The sequence below is a fragment of the Alligator sinensis genome, unplaced genomic scaffold (genome assembly GCF_000455745.1).
Source record: "Alligator sinensis unplaced genomic scaffold, ASM45574v1 scaffold632_1, whole genome shotgun sequence".
NCBI lineage: Eukaryota > Metazoa > Chordata > Crocodylia > Alligatoridae > Alligator > Alligator sinensis.
This window is the reverse complement of record NW_005842408.1, coordinates 731080-751637: the sequence shown is the minus strand read 5'-3', so window position 1 is coordinate 751637 and position 20558 is coordinate 731080. Positions and strand designations below refer to the sequence as shown.

The window sequence follows — 20558 nt, the reverse complement described above, 5'->3', positions numbered from 1 at the left end:
CCATTTCCGAAACTCTCTTTCACTCGGCATCCTCACTCTGCCCCTGGGGGCTGCAGCCTCGGTACAGTAATGCTGAGCCGAGGCTCACCCAGGACTACAAATGGCTCCTTTTCTATAGCAACTTCCAGTATTCATAAGCCTAGGAAGTCCTAACTGCAGGCTGCACCCCTGAAGCATGGTATTTCACTTGAGTTGATCTACACAAGTGCTCTTAGTTTGCCTTTTAGCACAGGTATTGTAAGTGAACACCACTAATTCTTTGGGACAGTCATGAGGAAATAGCATCAGTAGATCAGGGTATAGGGCAGCTATTAACTAGGGTGTCAAGGGAGGACAGTGAGCAGAGAACTCTGGCTAATGCCTACTGCCTCTCAAATGCATCTAAGGCAGTAGTTCTCTATCTTTTTAGACCCAAGGCACCCCTCAGGAAATGCAAGCACTTAGTTTTCCCTCATTTTGACTATAGAAATACATAGGAATAATCCCATTGCAAAGAGCTCAGACACAACAGGTCAGAATGTTTTTAACCCTATAGATTCCTATTTGAAATCTCTGGTTTGTCTTCCAAGTCATGTCTGCACACCTAACATGTTAACATTGTGGCACCCTGGTTGAGAATTGCTGATCTAAGGATGATGTCCAGGGAAACTCTGGAGGTGTGCATAGATCAGACAAATGATGACTGTCCTACAGTTTCCTGGGTTGCCTCTGGCCCTGTCTCCTTCCTCGTCTGGTAGATGGACAGCTTGTCTGGGACCAGGAGGACACTTTGTAGGGCTGTGGATGGGTTACTGGGATAGGTGGACCTGTGGTCTGACCCATTACATCTCTTACATTATTCTGCTTTTTTTTTGGATTTTTTCAGCAGTGTTGGTAGAAGGAAAACCTGTGCTCGGAGTCTCTCTATCATTTGAAGTATGAAACGGATTGTGATCAGGCTGCCTGATTTGATCTTTAAAATCATTAACCCTTCAAATACATTTTTATGTTTTGAAATGGATACAATGTTCAGAGAAATGTGTGGACATATGTAGTGAAATGTGTTCCGTCTGTCCAGTTTCAACAATGACACCCTGCAGGAAACTGATTTCCATCTTTGTCTGAGCCAAATGCTAGTTCAAGCCCAAAACTGATGCATATCAGTAGGAAATGGCCATTATAATGCAGCCTGAAATTTTATGCCAAATTGAAATACTATGATTTTTTTAGTGATTTAGTGATGCAGTAATTGTGGTGAAAAATGTACCCAGCACCACAGGCACTTGAAGAACAAAATGTTGTGCCATTATGTTTGGAAAAATGTACCCAGTACCTTAAGCCCTTCAAGAAAGAAATGTTATATTAATTATGTTAAACGAGAGGACAGTAAGAGAGCTGTAGAAATGAGTGATGGAAAGTCTGATCGGGTCTTCTAGTTTGCCCTGTTGAGTGCAAGATTGTTTTGCAGTAATTTTAGAGTGAAATCATGGCAAAACTTTTTAATGAATTTTTATTTAAAATATGTTTATATTTGCGGGTAGATTGGGTAAAGAAGGGGTCAGTATTTTAAAATCAGTTTTACTAAGGTAGGGAATCCTTTTTTGGTTTTATAGATGTAGGGTCGGAAGGGACTTTGTAGATTTTCTAGTTCGACCCCCTGCCCTGGGCACGGGAGAGAACTGGGCTCAAATGACCCCAGCCAGGTTCTCAGAATATACTGAAACAGCATGTTAAGTCAACCATCAAAAACTGAATGTAGGTTCCCATACAGGAAAGCTGTGTTTTACAAATATATGTATCAACTCTCCTTAGCTGGAGTGGAGCTCAAGAAAAAAAATGCCTATGCAAACCATCCTATACAATTCAGAATCTAGATTCTACGTTAAAACTCCTCCAAGAAGGTGTTCTCTCAGCTATGGTGGGCTGGTCTGCCCTGCCCTTTATGCCACTGGCTGGGAGGTACGAGGATAAATAGGGAAATATTTAGGGGCACCTTCACACATGACTAATTGCTCCGTAATTTGTTCCCTCTACTTAGCAGTTTAATTTTATATAGACCACCTTTTCTCTAGAAGTCCACCATTATAAGTAGAAATGATTTTGTTTCACAGTTTTAACACTTCAGTTTCCTACATTATGACTATCTTCAAGAAAGGCAATAAGTCTGTGTGTGGGAACTATTGAGATAACTGCCCTCTTTTCCACAGCAGGGAAAATCCTCACCCGCATCCTCCTGAACTATCTTCTACCCCTTGATCAGAAAGTCGTGCCAGAATCTCAGTGTGGCATTCTTACGGGCAGTAAGTATATCTTTAGGTCACTGTAAGGCAAGAAATTCTTGCTGTCTGAGTTGATGGCTCAGCAGGGAGGCTAAGTAGTCTGAACTCATTTTTTTTTTACTAGCTTGATATTAATTTATTGATATGCATCTACCATTATGGTTTCAGTTCCTGGAAAGATATAAAGATACTGTCTTACAGAGTAGAGCTGGACAGTGAAACACCACTTATATTTGCAAATGGAAAATCAACACAGATATTAGACAGCGTGACTTGTAGCTGGGAGTTTGTGCTGAGGATGTTTCCCCAGCATGAATCACTGCAGACTGTAAATTGCTTTGCACAGCGGGAGCTCTTGCTCTGCATGTGTACAGTGCCTAGCACGGTGGTGCCCTTGTCTGACACTGCCTCCATACAAACAGCGATCGTGCATTCAGGGGAGCAGAAGGGGTCTGGGATGGCCTTGCCTAGCGCTGCGTGTTACACGTCCAGTTTCAGTGGAACGGAGTACAGTCATGGGAAGTGGCTGTAAGACAAATTGATGATTCAGACTCCATTTCAATGACATTGCCTGTCTGGATTTCTAGCATTACTCCAAAATATTTTAGTAGCAGTCGATTTCACCTGTTTTAAGAACATTGTCATTGACTCACTATATAGCAGTTACACGATGTTGTAAAATCCCAATGTGAAATGACAGGTGCCTGGTTCAGTAGTAAGTGCTAAAGCAGCTGTGTTCTTCTTGTGCTAAGAACTGATGATTTTTTAAAGTTCTTTTCTTAGTCTTGCTGGTGAATCCTCTCTCTCTGAGACCACCTGAAAAGCAGAACATGTTCATTGGCCTGTGCAGATTTTGTTTTGGTTTATTTGACTACACCTGAAAGAGCTGGTGGGAGAACAGTAGTCCACACAGTGAATTTCACTTGATCCGTAATAACTTGTAGAGCCCAGGCTGCTCATGTGCCGCTGTGTAACTAGGGTGGGGGGAATGGGGTGCCAGCCCCGGGTGCTGACTGTGAGCGGGTGCCAGAATTGCCCCCGCAGTCTTTGCCATGGGAGCTGGGCGGTGCAGCACTGTACCAGGTGTGTATTTGGGGAGTAGGGGGCAAGTAGAGTGCGTGGAATGATGCTTCCTTCCCCACCCTTGTGAGCCCTTGCCAGAGCAGGCACAGCTCTGCGCCTGGGGGTGGTGGGTGGTGAACGGGGCCCCGGGGGCAGCTCCCAGGGAGTCTGGGTATTGGGATGCTGCTACTGAGTGCAGCTAATGCTGCTATGTGCGGCAGCAGCAGCCCGGGACAGTAAGCCTTCCCTTCCCCCTCCTGCCTGGCCCCCGCTATGAGCAGTGTACCCCCAAGCCACCCTTCGCTGTAGAAACAGTATTGCAGTCAATTCGGGTTGGTTGGTTGTTTTTTAATGCAGTAGTGCGTGATGCAGTCTTCAACCTGTTTGCCATTAGCTCCTTTGTATTTAGTGACTGAAAGTCAGCTGCTGTTTTTTAGTTGCGGTATCAGTGACAGAGGAAACTAGAAATATTCAGAATTAAAATCCTTCGGTAGCTGGTCTTTTGTTTTAAAATCAGTCATTTAAAAATACCTAACCAGAATTAGTTGTCCTGGAAGGTCAGACACAACTGGTTATGTGCTTTCTTTTATCTAAGCATAGATGGTTGCTCATGCTTTTATCCTACATGTTCTGTCAGTGTGAGGAAAAAACACTTTCTGTGACCTTTTAACTTACAGCAAACATTCATTGAGATTTTATTCCCTTATTTGTTAGGGCCCTGGTTATGCTGTCTTGTTAGTTGTTTTTTTTTCTCCCCACTAAATCTGTTTAATTTTTTCAAAATTTTGAATCTTTTCCTCCACTGAACTGACCCTTGATTACCCAGTTCTGTACCAGGACTTGTGTTTTGCCAGCAAACTTGATTATTTTGCAGATTTCTTCTTACTGGTCATATGAATAAAAGTCAATCACATAGGTGCAAACACAGGTCCTGCCGGATGTGTTTTTTCAGGCCCAAGTAGCTCTATTAATTTTTCACTCTCCTTTAAACCTGTTTTTTCTCCATTCAAATAGCTGTCCTCCACATACATTTTGACCTTGGAAGTGCACAGTATCAACAGCTTTCCTGAAAACAGCCATCTTTTCTCTTGCTCTCAAGATTTGTCAGCTGTGCTGTCAAAGCCCTTAATAGCTTTGATGTCCCATTTCTGCCCCTTTCCCCAGGAGTTGGAAAACCTGGATGAGGAACTGATTCTGGAATAGCACTGGTGCTGGGCTCTGTGGCTGAGGCATCGTTTTGTTAAAACTTTTCTGAGACTAGGAACTCTAACTAAAGCCGTGATCCTGCAGAGAGGTCCAACGGGTTATGCTTAGGTCCCTGCACATTTGTGGAACCTTTATTGGGTTGGGCAGGATCTGTCCGTGCAACGCTTGTAACATGGGTGGGGTCTACATCTTGGATGGTTTTTAAAAAAACATCTGGTTTAGTTCATGATGGCCAACGTGACCTACTTGCAGATGCTGCTTTTTGAAAATGGCTTTGCACCCAGGGACAGTCACCCTAGTCCTGTGGCGAGGGTTTTTTGTGTCCTTTCCCCTCCCCACTCCTAGCCCGTCCTGTTCCTCAGCGATCACTGCTGTGGTGGCACTGTTCAGGTTACAGGTCTATTTGCCTAGGTTTTTTTTTTTTTTCCTTAAATCTTGGTAGTGATTTCATATAACTTCACTGAGAACAATTCTTCTGTTTCTAGAGTGATTTTTAGATACTGTTAATGCCAACATTTCTTCACGTTGTCACAATTCTGGCTGGGTTTTCTCTTGCCCAACGTTTTGTCAGTCTTTGCTTCCTGTTCTTTCCTGATTTCCTTTCCACTTTCCATTTTTTTTACTTAGTTTTCCTCTTGGAATTTGTATGGCTACTAAAAGCTTCTGTTTTCACAATATCCACACTTACCACTGAGAAATTCACAGAAATATTGCTAACAGTTTCATCTAATAGATTTATGCTTGCTATCTCCTGAAAACTAAATGAGCTCTCAAGGCTGCCACTGTTCGTATCATGGTGTTTCTTTCCTTTTTAAAAAAAACCCCAAGAACATTAGATTCCTTGGAATGACCTTTTATTTTTCAGTATTTTAAGCAATATTTCACAAGTATTTTTCTTAGGCCCAGGGAGGGAGAGAATATTATCAGTTTGTGTTTTATTTCCTCTCCTAAACCCATTCTGTTATTTTAAAAACTTTTTATCTCTACTAACAGAATTCCTCTGTGTGTCTTCCTTTCTGCTTGCTATTTAAACTCATCCCCAGGATCTCTGTGTACTCTCAGCCAGAATATTAGACCTTTTTGTCTGTGTGTAATCCATGGCTCTTCTCTACGCCCCGTTGTTCTCAAGAGATCCCATGCATGTCACTCGCATATTGTTTACATGGGTCGTAGGTATGGATGATATTTTAGATCAGTGGTGCTCAACCTTTTTCCCTGGCAGACTGGGTGGGCAGTGTCTGATCCGTCTGCAGGCTGGATCCAGCTGGTGTTCCTGATCTGGTGCCTGGGGCAGGTGTAGTGGGACACACGGAGGAGGGAAGGGGGGCAGCCCAGCCCTGTTTTAGATGATAGGACAGAGCCTTGGCTGAAAAAACTTACTGTCTAAACAGCCCAAGTGTAAGCAGATGCAAGTAGCCCATGTGGGAAGTGGAGAGGAATGCCACAGAGAATGAGGTAGCAGAGGCAGGAACCTAAAGACAATAGATTTTAAGTTGCATTTTTAGTACACTTCATACAACTGGGAGTGGACATGGCCAAAGCATGATTTTGAGGTAGCTCCTGTTGTTTTAGTTTAGTGATAAATTCCTGACACCTGGTTTGCATTACTTAATTTTATCTGTTCGTTACTGGTTGGAATATAGCCCAGAGCTGCTGCATTTTTTCCAGTCTCAGCCTGGATCTATTCCACCTGTCCTGCAGAACTGCCTACGCTAGCACAAATCACAGGAGTTGTGGTCTTGTTGGGCAGCTAGGTTCCTCTGTGTGCTGACCACAAATGAGTCACTGAGTTTCCCTGTGCTTTAATTCCCTATTTGTAAAACTGAGATGATGCTTGTTGTGCCTCAGGAATGTAGGGCTGTAGTGGAGCTTCTGTGTCATGAACGCTTGGTTCCCAGGTATACCAGGCAAGCAAGTCACATCGGTCCTCTCATTAACCAATCCAGCTTCATCTTAAAGCTAGTTGGGGGTTGTTTTTCCGTTTCTTCCTGCTACTCCTATTGGGAGGCTGTTGCAGAACTTGGGAGCTTTGATGGTTGTTGCATCATCATGGTCCTTTAGCTTAAATAGCTTTTCTGCATCCCTGGTGTTTTGTTCTTTCTCCACAATCTTATGTATAACACTATTAATACTCCTTCTCAGATTTTGTTTTGCAAGGCTAAATAAGCTAAACTTTTTTAGTAGTTCCATAGGCTCCATTCCCCGATCGTCCTAGCTGCTCTCTGAACCCGTAGCAATTTGAAGTAATCACTTCTGAATGTGGGTCACCAATGTTATAGACAGTATTCTTGATGTCTCCCCAGTGCCTTGTATGGAGCATTAATACTTCTCTGTTCCTACTGGGAATGCCTTTCATGCAACCTACAACCACATCTGCCTGTTTTGTGGCCACCTCACTTTGCCTCACGGTCCTGTGATTAACTAAGACACTCAGGTCTTCCTTATTCTCTGTCATATCAGCCTGGGGGATGATCAGGTGATATTAGGAATGTGTGGTAACTCTCAAATGCGTAATCTTGTGATTTGTGCTACGGAGCCACCTCGCTGCGATCTATTGAAAGTCAGCCCTTGACACAGATTTTACCCCAGCAGTCTTCTACCCAGGGGCAGGGGGTTGGACTCGATTATCTTCCGCCCCTAAAAATCTATGAATCTGTTAATCTTATCCCTTTATTCCAGTTCTCCAGGATCATCCAGTTCTTCCTGTATGATACCTGGATCCTGTTTTAATGATGCCTCCCAAATTTTTGTCGTCATAGATTTCATAAGCCCACTCATTTTTGTTATGCATGAAGTTATTAAAAAAAGTTTGTTCTTTTTAATTACTTCCCAAGACTGATCCTAACCTCTCTCCAGCCTGCTAGTTCTTTATTCAGCCCAGTACATTGTTGTTGGCCCTTTAATCAAATTCCTTGCATATCGTAGTTCTTGTACTAATCACTATTTGGTGCCTCTTAATATTTTTCTTTGTGGCATTTATTGGAAAACAATAGTGTCACTGGGATAGAAGGGACTTCGGGAGCTGAAAGAGCTTGTCTAAGTTTCATTTAAGCTTCCAGCAGTAGAGCGACCACGATCTCTCAAGATGAACCAGTTGCAGTGCTTTCCTGCATTTCAGGCAGATGAGATTTAACTTTTTACTACTTTTACCTAGATCAGTAACTCTCTGCCAACCTTTCTGATCCTGTGGCTTGCCTCCTCCTTACAGCCCACTCTGCCTTCTCTCCCCCTAGCCCCCAGTCATATCCCACCTGGTTTTGCACCTAGTCTTGCCCACATGTCATGCACAGCGCACAGGCCTCTTGCCAGGCAGGCTGCAGGGACACTGAGCACGCTGCGTACTCCAGCTCTGGAACAAAAGCAGTGTGCACTTCTGCGGCCCCAGGTTTGGACCAGTGAACACCGTCTCATAGAGGAAATTAGCCCTCCCACAGTGCTGCTGGTTCCTGTTTGAGCGGTGCCTGTATGGGAAAGCCTGGTGTCTCACTGATGTTGCAGGACTGTTCAGGGAAGTCAGCTGACTTGCCCCCACCCCAGTCCTCTCTATCCACTTGTGGCCACCAGTTGAGAACTGCTGGTTTAGACAATTTGTTATTTTATCAGAGCTAGATACCACGTTTCTCTGGCATGATGTCTTTAGCCAACCTATACTGATTTTTAGCCATTTACCCCCGTGTCTTCATTCTTTCCTTCATAATGTGTTTTAAAGACTGGCATAATAGTGAGGTCACGTTAGTGGCCCTGTAGTTGCCTGAGTCCCTCCGTTTCCCCCCTTCTTTAGACACAGGTACCTTGTCTCCTGTTCTCCAGTTCTGTGGTACCACCCGTGACCCGAGAGATTTGTTAGAAATCCATGCCGCCCAGCCTGAAATACCGTGTGCCAGTTCTTTCAAAGCTAGGAGAATACCCATGTCTGCTGATTGAGCAGACGGAGCTCTTAGTGTTCTGCTGTTTCTTTGGGGATGGTGATTTCTGTTTCCTCATTTTTCTTCTTATCTGATTTGTCTTTGCCCTTGTGTTCAGTCTCATTTTATTGAAAAGTTAAGACAAAGTAGTCATTTAGTCTAGGGCCACACCTGCATTATCTTTAGTCACTTCTCTTCCCTTGTTCTCTCTGTTTGTATGACTGAAGAACCTTTTGCTATCTGTTTTATTTTCCTTTACAAATCTAACATCTCTCCCTCTCTGCTTCCTGTCCTTTGAAACATTACTTTATCAGTTTTTTCTTGCATTTCTTGTAGGCTTTCTCCCTGTTTCTGATATTCTTGTTAGGGTGGCTGTTTGTGGAGTTTAGGTTTGGAACTCCTTCCTGTGTGTTTGGTGTGCGAGTTTCAGATGTTAATGCACCCGTGACTTAAGCAAAGAAAATTGAAGCCCTTGAGGTCCTCGCACCGGGTGACTTCACTAGCTACTTCCCTTATGTTTTTTAAATGTTGCCCTCCTGAAACGGCACGCCTTAGTTTCAGACCTTTTTGTTTGTTCTTCCACCAGCTTGACCTGTGCTATAAGGCTAAATTAATATTTGTGTGGTCTTCCTGCAGCTTCGATTAGGGGGTTCATGTAAGCACATATATTGGCACCTACAAATGGTGAGACAATTGAAACAAATTGTCTTAAGGTGCCTTTGTGGCTGCATTTTTAAAGTGGCTACACTGAATGCAGTAGGTATTGGATAGTATAGCAAGGAAGGTGTGCAGGAGGCATCTTTGGTATCAAGTGCTTGGAACGATCGCGTCAGTGCAATTCTGTAAAGTATTTTAGAGGCCTGATAGAAAACCAGGAACATAACCTTGTATTTAAGATCCTGAAATCAAATCCCAAATAACAAGATCCTTCAAAGCCTATAGAGCAAGTTTGTGATATTAGCACTTTCAGTTCATCTTTCACCTGATTCTAACTTGCAAAGATACCAGTGGTTTTCTCAAGTTTTGAAATGGAATATATACGAGAAAATACTTTAAAAATCCTAAAACTTCTCTGATACTTTCTGTGTTCTCAGACATTGCATTTGTTTTGTACCCTTCCAATGTGGGTTCCTTTACACTGGTTGCAAATGAAGAATGTATGACACTAGGACTGACTTGCCACTAAAATACTTACGGAAGATTTTATTCTAGAGTTGTTGTTTAGTATGGATTAAATACATGTTCCATTTGAATAAATAAGTTTAACCTCAAGATAAAAATGTTTTAGACGTATGAAAGATTTCCCCCCCCCCCCCCCCCCATTTATTAGGTCTGTTATCAACGTGGAGAATATTAGTTAGCCATTTTGGTCTGAAGTCAGACAGAAGGCAGGGTGGAGATGCACTTTATAGACCAGCAGTTCCCAACCTCAGGTTGCAACCCAAATGAGGGGTGCGGGGGCAATGCTGGCAGCGTCGTATGCAAAGGACAAGCCATGCCACGTGCCAGGAGCTCCCCCGCCCTCACGCTGCTGCCGCTGCCACCGCACTCTGCTCCCAGCTGCAGATCGCGGCAAAAAAAGTTTGGGAACCACTGTTATAGACTGACTGTGTCAGAGATGCATTAACTTTCATGAAGCTCTCATGCACAAGTTGTATATGTTTTTTCATAACATCTGATGGAGCTGTTGCTCACGAAAGCTTATGCATCTCTGATTCAGTTGGTCTGTAAAGTGCATCTCTGCCCTGTCTGTTGTCAATGTGATTACGGTACCTGACCTTCAAGAACTGCATGTATTTCAGACTTGTATGTGCAATTGGATATTCGTATAGAGACTGTTTGATATCATGTCATACTATGTTTTGAGGTAGCTGTCACATGTGGGTGTTGCATAGTATTTGCTGGAGAAGAATGCGAGGTGAGATGGGAAAGGGCTTGAATTCATACCTAGCCCTTGACTTTTGAACTGGATGTACAGTCCAAGGCAAGGTTTTGTCCAGTGTTTGTAAACGATGGTCATTTCATCCCCAAATGTGGGGGCTAGATTTAAAACTACTAAATAAAGCTATCGGCACCTCACCTCACCTAGGCTACCTGAGAAGTAAATTTACTTGGTTTAGTTCTTGCATTTAAGGAGCTTGGGCTAACCTAGCTCTTTCTCTGTTCAAAGGGAGCAGTGGCAGAAGGTAAAAGGGCATTCACCACAATGCCATTTTCTCGTTAGCTTTCCTTTGTGAAATGTTTTCCTCTCAAAGGCTCAGTGTTTTTTTTTGGGCTGTGGAAGATGGTAATATTGCTTTATTTACTCTGTGGCTGTACAGCAATTGTTTGAAATTTAATATAGCTACATTTCAGTGAATGGAAAATGTGATTGCAGTAAGTTCTCTATAAAAGTAAAGCAATATTTGAAAGAGCCCTTTTGAAACATGCCTCAAGATGATATCTTATATGAGAAACGTACAGGTAAAAGTTTTCTTACAGTAGAGCCTTGCATTGTGATTAAAGCATTTGACAGTAAAAGCATATGGTCCACACCTTGCAAACAAATGCACAGGTATCTAGAGGCACCTCCTCAGATAGCAATTAAGTATTGTACTCCCTTTTACTTTCACTGGCCTTCTGCCACTGTAAATACAATAGGGACTGGATCTTAAGACTTCGGTTTTGAGCCTTTCAGTTTATAATAGTGACCTACAATTCCAGCTCCCACAAGCTTATGGTCTAAAACACAAGACCTAATAGATGGACAAGACACGTAAACGGGGGAATCGAGGTAGAGGATGAGAGTCATTAAAAAAAAAAAGAAAAAAAAAAAGAAGCCTTTTTAGCTAAGACTAGCTGTGTGTTCAACCAGTAGTCAGGCAGTGACATGAATCGCAGCTCATCCCGTCCCTGGGTCTCAGAGAGAAAACAAGACCCCCGCCCCCAAGTGCCTCATGCCTACCTGGTACCATACCCCTGTTGAAATCCTTGCAGGTTAATGCCTTGTTTCACTGCGAATCTTCTAACTGATTGATTATGCGGAGGAGGTCAGGTTGGAGGGGAGAGGCTATGCTGCACTACACTTATCCTCAAGCTTGGTTGCTTTGGTCACTATTGTTTTATGTAGGAAGTAGATTATACTAATGTGCTGCTGGTTTCTGATGGAAAGAAACCACTGGATCCTACCTGGTCTAGGAAATACGCTGTCAGATACACTATTTGACTTACGATTCAACAGGTATGACAATGTAAGTGGATTTATGGGCTGCATGTAATGATCTAGTCCAGTGGTTATCTGCCTGTTTAAACACAAGGCACTCCTTGTAAAATGCAACCTCTTAGGTTTTCACTGGCTTTTAACCACAGAAAAATAATAGAGCTTTCTTTTTCTGTTTGGAGCTCAGAAAAAACTCGGTAGTCAGAATATTTTTAATGCTATAGATTTCGGGGGTGCTTTGATCTTTTCAAGCGTGCTGCAGGGTGCCTTGCAGTGTTAGCACTGTTACGTGTGCAAACATAATTCACAAGATAAAACCAGAGATTTCCAGTATGTTCAAATCATTCTGGCCTGTTGTGGTCTTTCTGAGTTTTTTACAACAGAAGAATTGCTTTGTTTTCTGACTGCACAATAATAACAGGGGAAAGGAAGAGCTGGTGTTTTCAGGGAGGTGCCTCCAATCTACCGAGGGGTGCGTTGAGTCTAAAAAGGCTGAGGGCCATTGCCTTAGATACATTTTGAGAGGCAGTGGGCACTAGGGGATGAGTTCTCTGCTTGGTGTCCTCCCATCTAAAAAGTTCAAGAACCATGGGACATGGGTCACTTCAGTTTTTATTCTTTAAAAAAGATTCTTCTCCCATCCTTTCTTCTGCTCCTCCAGCTGAGGCAGTGCAGAGAGGATTACTTTAGCACGCCAAGCCCCATGGGTCACGGGGAGGAGAAACAGCCTTCTGGAGAGTTCATGTTGTGGTATGAAGGGGTTACCTGTTTGCACAAACCATTCTCCCTGCAGCAGCTGTTCTGGTTTTGGGCTTTCCTGTTGAGTTTGAACAGCTGAGGACGCCACAGATGTTTTGCTCTGCATCAGCACTGAGTTGAACTGGAAGATTTGCTCCTTTAGTCCTAATTGCAGAGCTATTTGGCTGAGACTGCTGGCCCAAGCCCCAGTTCCAGCTTCCACTTCTCTCTGGACATTAATTCACGAAGGACAAACATTCTTGGTACTTGTCACAATTGACGTCCAGTCCTCGCTGTTGCTCTATGACTGTTTCCTGCATTTATAACAGGAGAGTTTTGTTTTGGCTCAGAGTAGGGTCTTGGTCTGAATTATGAGAATGTTATGTGAACTGTAAGTAATCCCCGTCCCAGATGTTTTCAGTAGAGAAAATAGGCCTATTTTATATTCTGTTGCTTTGCTTGGAGCAGCTAAAACGAGAAGAAACAAGTAAACGCTGAAGAAGCGAGTGCATATCCTAGTAAAACATACTTCAGTCAGCTGTCCAGAGTGCGTGCTCCAACCTTGCACTCGTTCATTCTCTCTGAATAGCTTGAAAAGTGTCATCATGTATTAATATGGCTATGCTCAGTGCAGGAGGACAGGGTTTATTTTCTATCTTTTTCCTAATCATTTATCCTTGGTTTGATCCTGTCAAGTGAACTTACCCACAAGAGTTTCTGGATGCTAGGATGAGCTGGAGAAGCAGCCAGAGCAAGGGAACTTTGGGCCCAGATGTGAAGGGTTAAATGGGGTCTAAGTGGGGCCACCATTTCTTCCTTGGTAGCTCCAGGGCCCAGAGCTTGCCCGGGACTGTGGGCAGCACCTCTCTCACTATGTAGCCGTGGGAGGACAGTTGCAGAGGTCAATGAGCTAGTGGGGAAATGGCCCATTCAGAGACCTTTCTATTTTGACTTGGACTTGGCAGAACGAGGAGAAAGAGATTTGTTCTTTGCTTTTAAACCTTCTCGTCAGTGTCTTCATCTTGGCTTCAAGAACACCTGCATGTCAGCTCTTCTCTATTGTCCTGCCTACCTGTCTGTGTCCTAGAAATACAGACAATGCGGGTGGGAAGGGACCTCAGGAGGTCACGTCCAGTCCAACCCCCTGCTCAAAGCAGGACCATCCTCCAGCATCTGCCCTTCCTGCCCTTTTGTTTCCATTTAGTCAGTTCCTTCCTCTTCCTTCTCCTCCAAAAAAGAAAAAGACTGAAGTGAACGTGTTTCTGCTACCACTGGACTGTTTGACATGTCCCACCTCTGCTTACAACCTGGGCTTGTCCGGCCTGTTCAGATCGCCACTTCTTTGCAGCAGGGACTGGCTGCTGCTCCCTGTTTTTTTTTGTCAAGAGTCTGATGCAGTGAAAACCCATTACTGATTGGTCCTCGGCTCTGTCAGTGAGCATAATGAAGTAATTTTTGTATCTGGCAGACCCACTGAGGAATGAAGCCATCATTACTTGTGCTCTGGATGTCTAAACCTTTAGATACTTGTTCCTTTCTTTCTCCTCTTGTACAATTTGAATTCCACACGTTCTTTGAAAACAGGTATCTATTGGAGTGACTAAGTAGAAGCAAGCTATTTGACAAGGAGCAACAAAGAGATCTTGACTGTGCGGCATGATTGTTGGTCTGCACATTTTGACTCTGGAAGGTATTCTTAGATGCACTAGAATATAGCTGTGTATGAGCCAGTTGCTGCAGTTATAGTGAGCATGTCCCGTAGAAACCATTAAGCACCAAAAGTCTGATCCGAAAGCTTTAGCTCTGTATTTGTTGGCTTGAATTAATGTACGTTGCAGCGAGTTTTCAGAATTTTCAGTGGGAAGGGACTGTTCCAGTGTGCTAACACGGAGGAAGAGCCGAGCAAAATCGCAGAACATTGTGCAACTTCGGATGCGAAGGGCCGGTGCCATGTTCAGAGATGGTGGTGTAGCCAGAGAGCCGTCTTGTCATAAGCCCAGCATTGATGCTTGACTCTCTGGCTTGGATCAGTGGTCCTCAACCTTTATAGATTCAGGGAACCACTCCACAAGTCTTGACTTCAGCAGCACCCCGATTGAGAACCCGCTGTGCTGTCTTGGCGTACCTCAGTGGCTCTCAGCTGTCGAGGCCAGGTAAAATTACCTTGCGTGCCTCATGCACAGCCGCGCTGGGAAGAGCTATGGCACCAACAGGCACTTCTCCTGCATTAGGGCTCTCTGATAAGCTTAAAGTAGGCTGGAGTGTGCACTTGTGCTTCAGCCCTTCCAGGTCCAACCCTGCACCTTGTCTCCTGGAAACTGGTGCAGGGGCAGGTGGAACTGTCCTGTGCACCTCTTTCCAGGAGGAGCGTGGGATGGCCAAACTGGGAAGGGCTGTGGCATCAGCGGGCTTTGCTGTCTGCTTGAGGCTTATCGGAGCGCGTGCCTGTACCGCATCCTCCTGGTCGGGCTGCACGTGAGGCTCGCAGGCACGCTCACCTGGCCGTGGGGGCAATGCCTGTGCCACCGCACCCTGGTTGAGAGCCCGTGGTTGAGAGAAGTAGGTGACTGAAATTATTTCACTTTACCTTGTCAGGGTTTGCTGTAGGTAATGGTTCAGTGCGACTCTTCTCAGACAGCTCCGATTGGAAGGGATGTGCTTGGGTTTCTGTCGGAGAGCAGCAACTAGAATTTTGTGGTGCAACTTTTGGATGCTTTTAGAGTGGCAAGGCATTGACCTGAGCACATCTTGCACCATCATAATCTCTGTAAAACTTCTTTTCTGTAAGACAAGGTTCTTTGGGTGAATCTGATATCTTCTATTAGACCAGCTAAATAGTTGGAGAACAACTTTTAAGCAAGCTTTCGGGTTCAAAAACCTTTCATCAGGCTGAGGAAGTCCCTGCAGTTGTTGTGTGCTCTTTCTGGATGAAATGAAAAGTAAAAAAGCCAGAGGCTGGGCTGGTCTGCATACAAGACAGGCAGTCAGTGAAAATGTAGATTGAGTCGTCAGTGGGTCTTTTCTGTAAGGCATTTGTCTGTGCTTCAAGTAGCAGCAGTGATAATATACTTTGCACTTAATGCAGTAGAGTTGTTCCAGTACTTAAGCTGTTTTAGTCCCGAGTTTTGCGTGTTAGAAATGCAAGCAGCTTGTACCGGCCTATGAAAATATGAAAGAGAAACTGAATCTGACTGAATTCATGATGGAAAAAGCTGGGCAACTGCATCATCTAGCATTGTCTTGCAGTGGCACTAGTTTTTTTAAAAATGTTTTGTTTCTCTGATACTGAGTCTAAACTTCCTTTCCAAACCTTACCCCTGGGTTGTTTGATACGTGATCACATTGTGCTTCAAGCTGCCCAAGAGAGACGATACGTTTGGCCCCTACCTCTTCTATCCCAGTCCCGACAACTCCTCCCTTCCTACTGTGTTAATATCTCCAAATGTTAGTAAGCCCCATCATGCTTTTATGTAGCCATTAACCAAGCTAATGGTTTCCTACTGTTATTCCCTCCAGCCCTTCTTCAACAGACATCTCATTAGTCAGTATTTTTCTGATAATGACCTGAACTGAGCATGTAGTCACAAAGTATATTTTGTGTAATGCCTTGGTGTGCAACATATTATTTTAATCTTGCAGGGCTGCTTTAGAAGAAGTGGAAGGAGATGTGACAGAATTAGAACTGAAACTCGATAAGGTAAGATGCTTAATGTGACTATCGGTATGCTGTAAACTTAAAAAAATGATATTGTTTAGTAGGATTAAATGAATCTTCAGTTTCTGCTTTTCCATGGTGAGTACTGACGTTGTCTTGTGCTTAGTGGTATCTGAACATGTAGCTGGTACATTTGGCAGTGCAGTTGCACATTGTGCGTGACACATTTGTGCAGTGCTAAATCAGACTTGGCAATATAGTCTCCACTGTAGGCAAGTAAACCATGCAACTCTCACATTTTATAAAGTGATGCAATAGCCATAAAATGTAAAAGTAAAAGAACTGTAGAGATTGTGGCCTTATTTCTTTAATAGACAACAAAAGTGGGGATATCACTGGAAATAAGTTTTCCAAAGGGGCATGCTCTGTTGTATTTCTGCTGTAATCCAGAAGTGCAAATTCACCCTCTCAATTCCAACACTCGTCTTTAATGAACTTTTCACAGTTACAAGTATTTTAAAAATCAATTGACTCTTTTTGGCCATTACATCACCTTTAACTAATTCTGCTTGGATTGTGACTTTGTGCTGTATGAAGCTGGACTTTGCAAATAGTACTTTTTTTTTTACTTTGTTTACTTGAATTGCAAGCTTGTATAAACTTGCTTCCTTTTGAAGCAAGCTTGTTTGCATGTGTTTTAGGTGGGAACAAACTTGTTCTAATAAGCATACAGCAAAAGTTTTGCTGCTTACTTGCTTTTTTAAAATCTCATGTGAAACACATGTCCCTGTCCCAGCTGCAGTCAGGCTAAAACCAAAGTGAGGATTTGGAAGCAGACAGCTGGACATGAATTGGGGTGCCTGTAATTTGATGCTTTTTGTAAGGGGAAAAAAAAAACATTTGAAATCCCTTTCTCCATACAGCTAGGTTCATTTGAACACTTTTAGGATCCTGACCCCTAGGACTAGGAGCAATGACCTCAAACTGCAGCAGAGGAAGTTTCTGTGGGACAGTAGGAAGAACTTTCTGACCATGAGGGTGGTCAAACATTGAAACAAGCTGCCCAGAGAAGCTGTGCAATCTTCATCCTTAGGAGTTTTCAAGAGCAGGTTGGACAGTCACTTGACCGGGATGGTTTAGTCAGGGATAATCCTGCCCTGAGCAGGGAGCTGGATGAGATGACCTTGTGAGATCCTTTCCAGCCTGCCTTTCCTGTCATCCTAAAAACCTATACCAGAAACTGGTGCTGGATGGAAAACTGAGTTTTCAAATGAATTTTGACTAGTTCTACTTTAACCTGCTTTTAAACCTTCCCCTTAAATTTGTGTTAAAGCTGTTCATGAAAGGCTTTGTCGGAGGGCAAGTCAGCTGAGATTAAATATTTTTAGCATACTTGGGTAAGGAAAACTGACAAGAATGAGATCATGTTTTACGAATAAAATGTCAAATCAGAATGGTTGAGAAAAATAACACTGAAGGATTGCCTATTTAAAAATATAACAGGCTCAGTATTGCACATTGCTAACACATGTAAATGCAGTAACACCTATTAACTGTGATGCAGAACTTTCAGTGGGTAATACTTTACGTAATGATTTTGCTTAAGGAGAGTTCAGTTGATTACTGGCCAGTTAACCACATGGCACCCTGCTGAAATCCCTATTTGGTCAAGTGATTAAAAAAAAAAAAATGTATAAGACAGTTAGATGACTGATGGACTTCATTAGCATAGCACCAATAATTCAGCACGTTGGCAGAAAGGAAGAGTTTTTGGGGAAATATGTGGCATGAATTTCTTACCAAGTTTTGCATTGGATTGTCAGTCCAAAGTGGGAGGAGGCTTCACGGGGGAGGCGTGACTAAGAGAAGTTTTAGGTAGTTCTTGGGGTCTCGGAGAACCAGCTCAAACCAGTTTGTTAGTGGTCCTTAGAAAGGGTCAGTTAGGCAAGAGTGAGCGCTGAGAAGATTTACAAAGGAGTCTTCCTTATCTCTGGTCTTCCCTGTAGCTGGAATTTAACTGAGTTGGATGCTGTCCATGGGCCCATAAATTGGCTTCTTCCTTGCAAAAGGCACTTAACACACTAGACAAGAAGTGCTCAGAATTTATTAGCATGCCTGTTTGGTGAGTGTTCATTGCAGAAAACAAGGGAGGCTTTGCAGGGGAAGGGAGCGGGTCTGGGTCTCTGCATAACCCTGCACTTACCGTATTGTATGAGCAAAGAGCTGCTGCCTAGTAGTACATCAGCTACATGAGGTTATATGATTCATTATCTGTATGATTAAAACTAAGAAACTTAGTTAAAAACTACGTTTTAATCCTAAAACAGCAGTGTGTATCCCTTTTATTTTCTAAAACTTGTGTCAACACTGCCAACAAGGCCGTAAAATGAGGGGGAGACAAAATGCTGGTTCTCCCTAAGAAACAGCTGTTGAGTCAGTTTTGCTTTGAACTCTGGCATGGAGATAGGAATAGGAACTCCTACAGAATGTGTTCGCCATGATGTACGAGCACATCTGGAAGATCCTTTTCTTGAAAGTTTTATGATAACTCTTGTAATACCTCTGCTTTATACAGTGAGAAACGAGAGGATATTTGTGTTTGTTCAGTGTGAATAATACAGTTAATTGTGTTGTCTGGAGGTCTCTTTTCTTGCTTAAGGGACAGTATGTCTGTATGCATTTACAGAGTAATGAGTACAATTCTGATAGTTCACAGATCATACACTATAGCTGCCCTATTGGCTCACAGAGTTTTTTCATGGCTAGATTCACAGAGCATGCCCCAAAACAAGGGGTGGTGGTGACGGTTGGATTAGAGAGTACAATTACTTCCCTATGGTTAGGACAGTCGTCCAGCACTGGGAGACCTAGGTTCATGTTTTCCTCTGCCCAGTGTACTTTGAACCCACGTCTCTAGTTCCCAGGAGAACTGCCAGAATACAGGGCATTATAGGGTAGGGTGCATTTAATCTCTGCCTTGCAGCTCTTCTGCTTTGGAAATACTCACGCTTGCTGGAGCAAAGTGGTATTTCTGCCTGTCAGGTGAGACCCTCCCCCACCAGTCTATATAGTCACTCCCTCTGTCTTGCTCTTTGACCTAGTGTTATATCTGCTCTCTGCCTGATTTGGAGCAGGGGGGAGCCAAGTTCTTCCACTTCTCAGGAGAGCATCCTACCCACCAGGCTAGTCACTCTTTCACTCTGGCTCAGTGAGTATTTGAGCATTTCATTCAGACATAGGAGAGCTTTGGAGCACGCCGTGCCAGAATACCCCATTGTGAGCTGGTTCACATACTCCAGGGCAGGGTTGAAATCCCTGTAGGTAGAGAAGGGACTTGAACCTGCGTTTCATACAGTCCTGGCAAGGGCCAGCTGCTGGAAAAGATAGTGGCATGAATTAGTGCCACTGCTGCTTCCTGGTCCGTAACTTTAGCTCTTTGCTTCCTTTGCTTTTCTTACAGATACCTCTAAATGAAACGGTTCTTTTTTCTTTTTTGCAGAAAAGCCCCAAACATGTTTAATGTGGCTGTAATGGGGCAGGAAAGTATTTTGGGCAGAGGGCTGCTTACCAGTTTTGGCAAGCTGTCGAGGGCTGCATGGATAGCCCCACCCCTTGACAGGTGCCCCATCCCCTGGTCACCATTTTGGGACCAGTGTCCCAGGGCCAGCACCGGTGGGGCCCAAAGCGGGGTGCAGGCTGGCAGGGGTCTGGGAAGCCAGGCTGGCCTGCACCATCAGGGAGAGGGGGGAACTGGCCCGGCTCCATAGAGTCCTTGCTGGCCGAGACCCTGTACCCCTGCTGCCCTGCTCTGGGCCCCACTGGCCCTGGTCCCAGGACACACCAGTGCGGGCCCTGTGCTCCTGCTGGCTTCTCACTCGCTCATTCCCAGTGCCCCCCAGCCCTGTGGTACAGGCGGGGCTGTCTTGAGCAGGCACAGGCAGCCCCAGGCGGGCTGTGAGCGGCTGCAGCGCAGGCAGCTGGCCACGGGGCAGGCGAGGGGCCTCTACCCCCTCCTCCCTTCCTGCCCCTCCCCGGTTAAATGCACAAGGAATCAAGCTGTGTTAAGTGACTATTTTTGAAGAACCTGAATCAAATCACTAGTTTCTTTAAAGCGTAATGTTAGTTCAGGTTATCCAGTGCATCTTGCCTTTTGTTGTAATAATTTGGCTTATTATTTAAATAAAATTAGTTATTACTGCCCTTATTAGTGTAATTCTTTCTGGTGCTTAGAGAGAGAGCTTTTCTAAGCATTTTTCTTTTATAGGCAATTAATTGACAGTGTGGGGGGAACAAAGGAATATACTATACAACTCTTTGACTGCAATTATTGTTTTTTCTTTCAGTTAGTGAAGCTCTGTATTGCAATGATTGATACCGGCAAAGCTTTCTGTGCTGCCAACAATCAGTTCATGAATGGGATTCGAGACCTTGCACAGTATTCCAGTAAGGATGTACTAGTTGAGGTAAGCACTTGAGAGAGAGACAAGTTTTGGAGAGAAAATAAGGAAAACTTTCTACTGGAGTGGGAGCAGGTG

At 43.9% G+C, this 20558-nt stretch overlaps 1 protein-coding gene across 3 annotated transcripts in view; it reads left to right on the top strand.

Moving 5' to 3' along the window:
• The window catches only part of ACAP2 (ArfGAP with coiled-coil, ankyrin repeat and PH domains 2), a 96724-nt gene that overhangs the window by 12433 nt on the left and 63733 nt on the right, over window positions 1-20558 (top strand). For all 3 annotated transcript variants that reach the window (XM_025211486.1, XM_025211487.1, XM_025211488.1), the window contains exons 2-3: window positions 16008-16065; window positions 20367-20486. In XM_025211486.1, the coding sequence (XP_025067271.1) occupies window positions 20388-20486 (99 nt within the window). In that variant the 5' untranslated portion in view covers window positions 16008-16065; window positions 20367-20387. The remainder of the gene's footprint in view (window positions 1-16007; window positions 16066-20366; window positions 20487-20558) is intronic.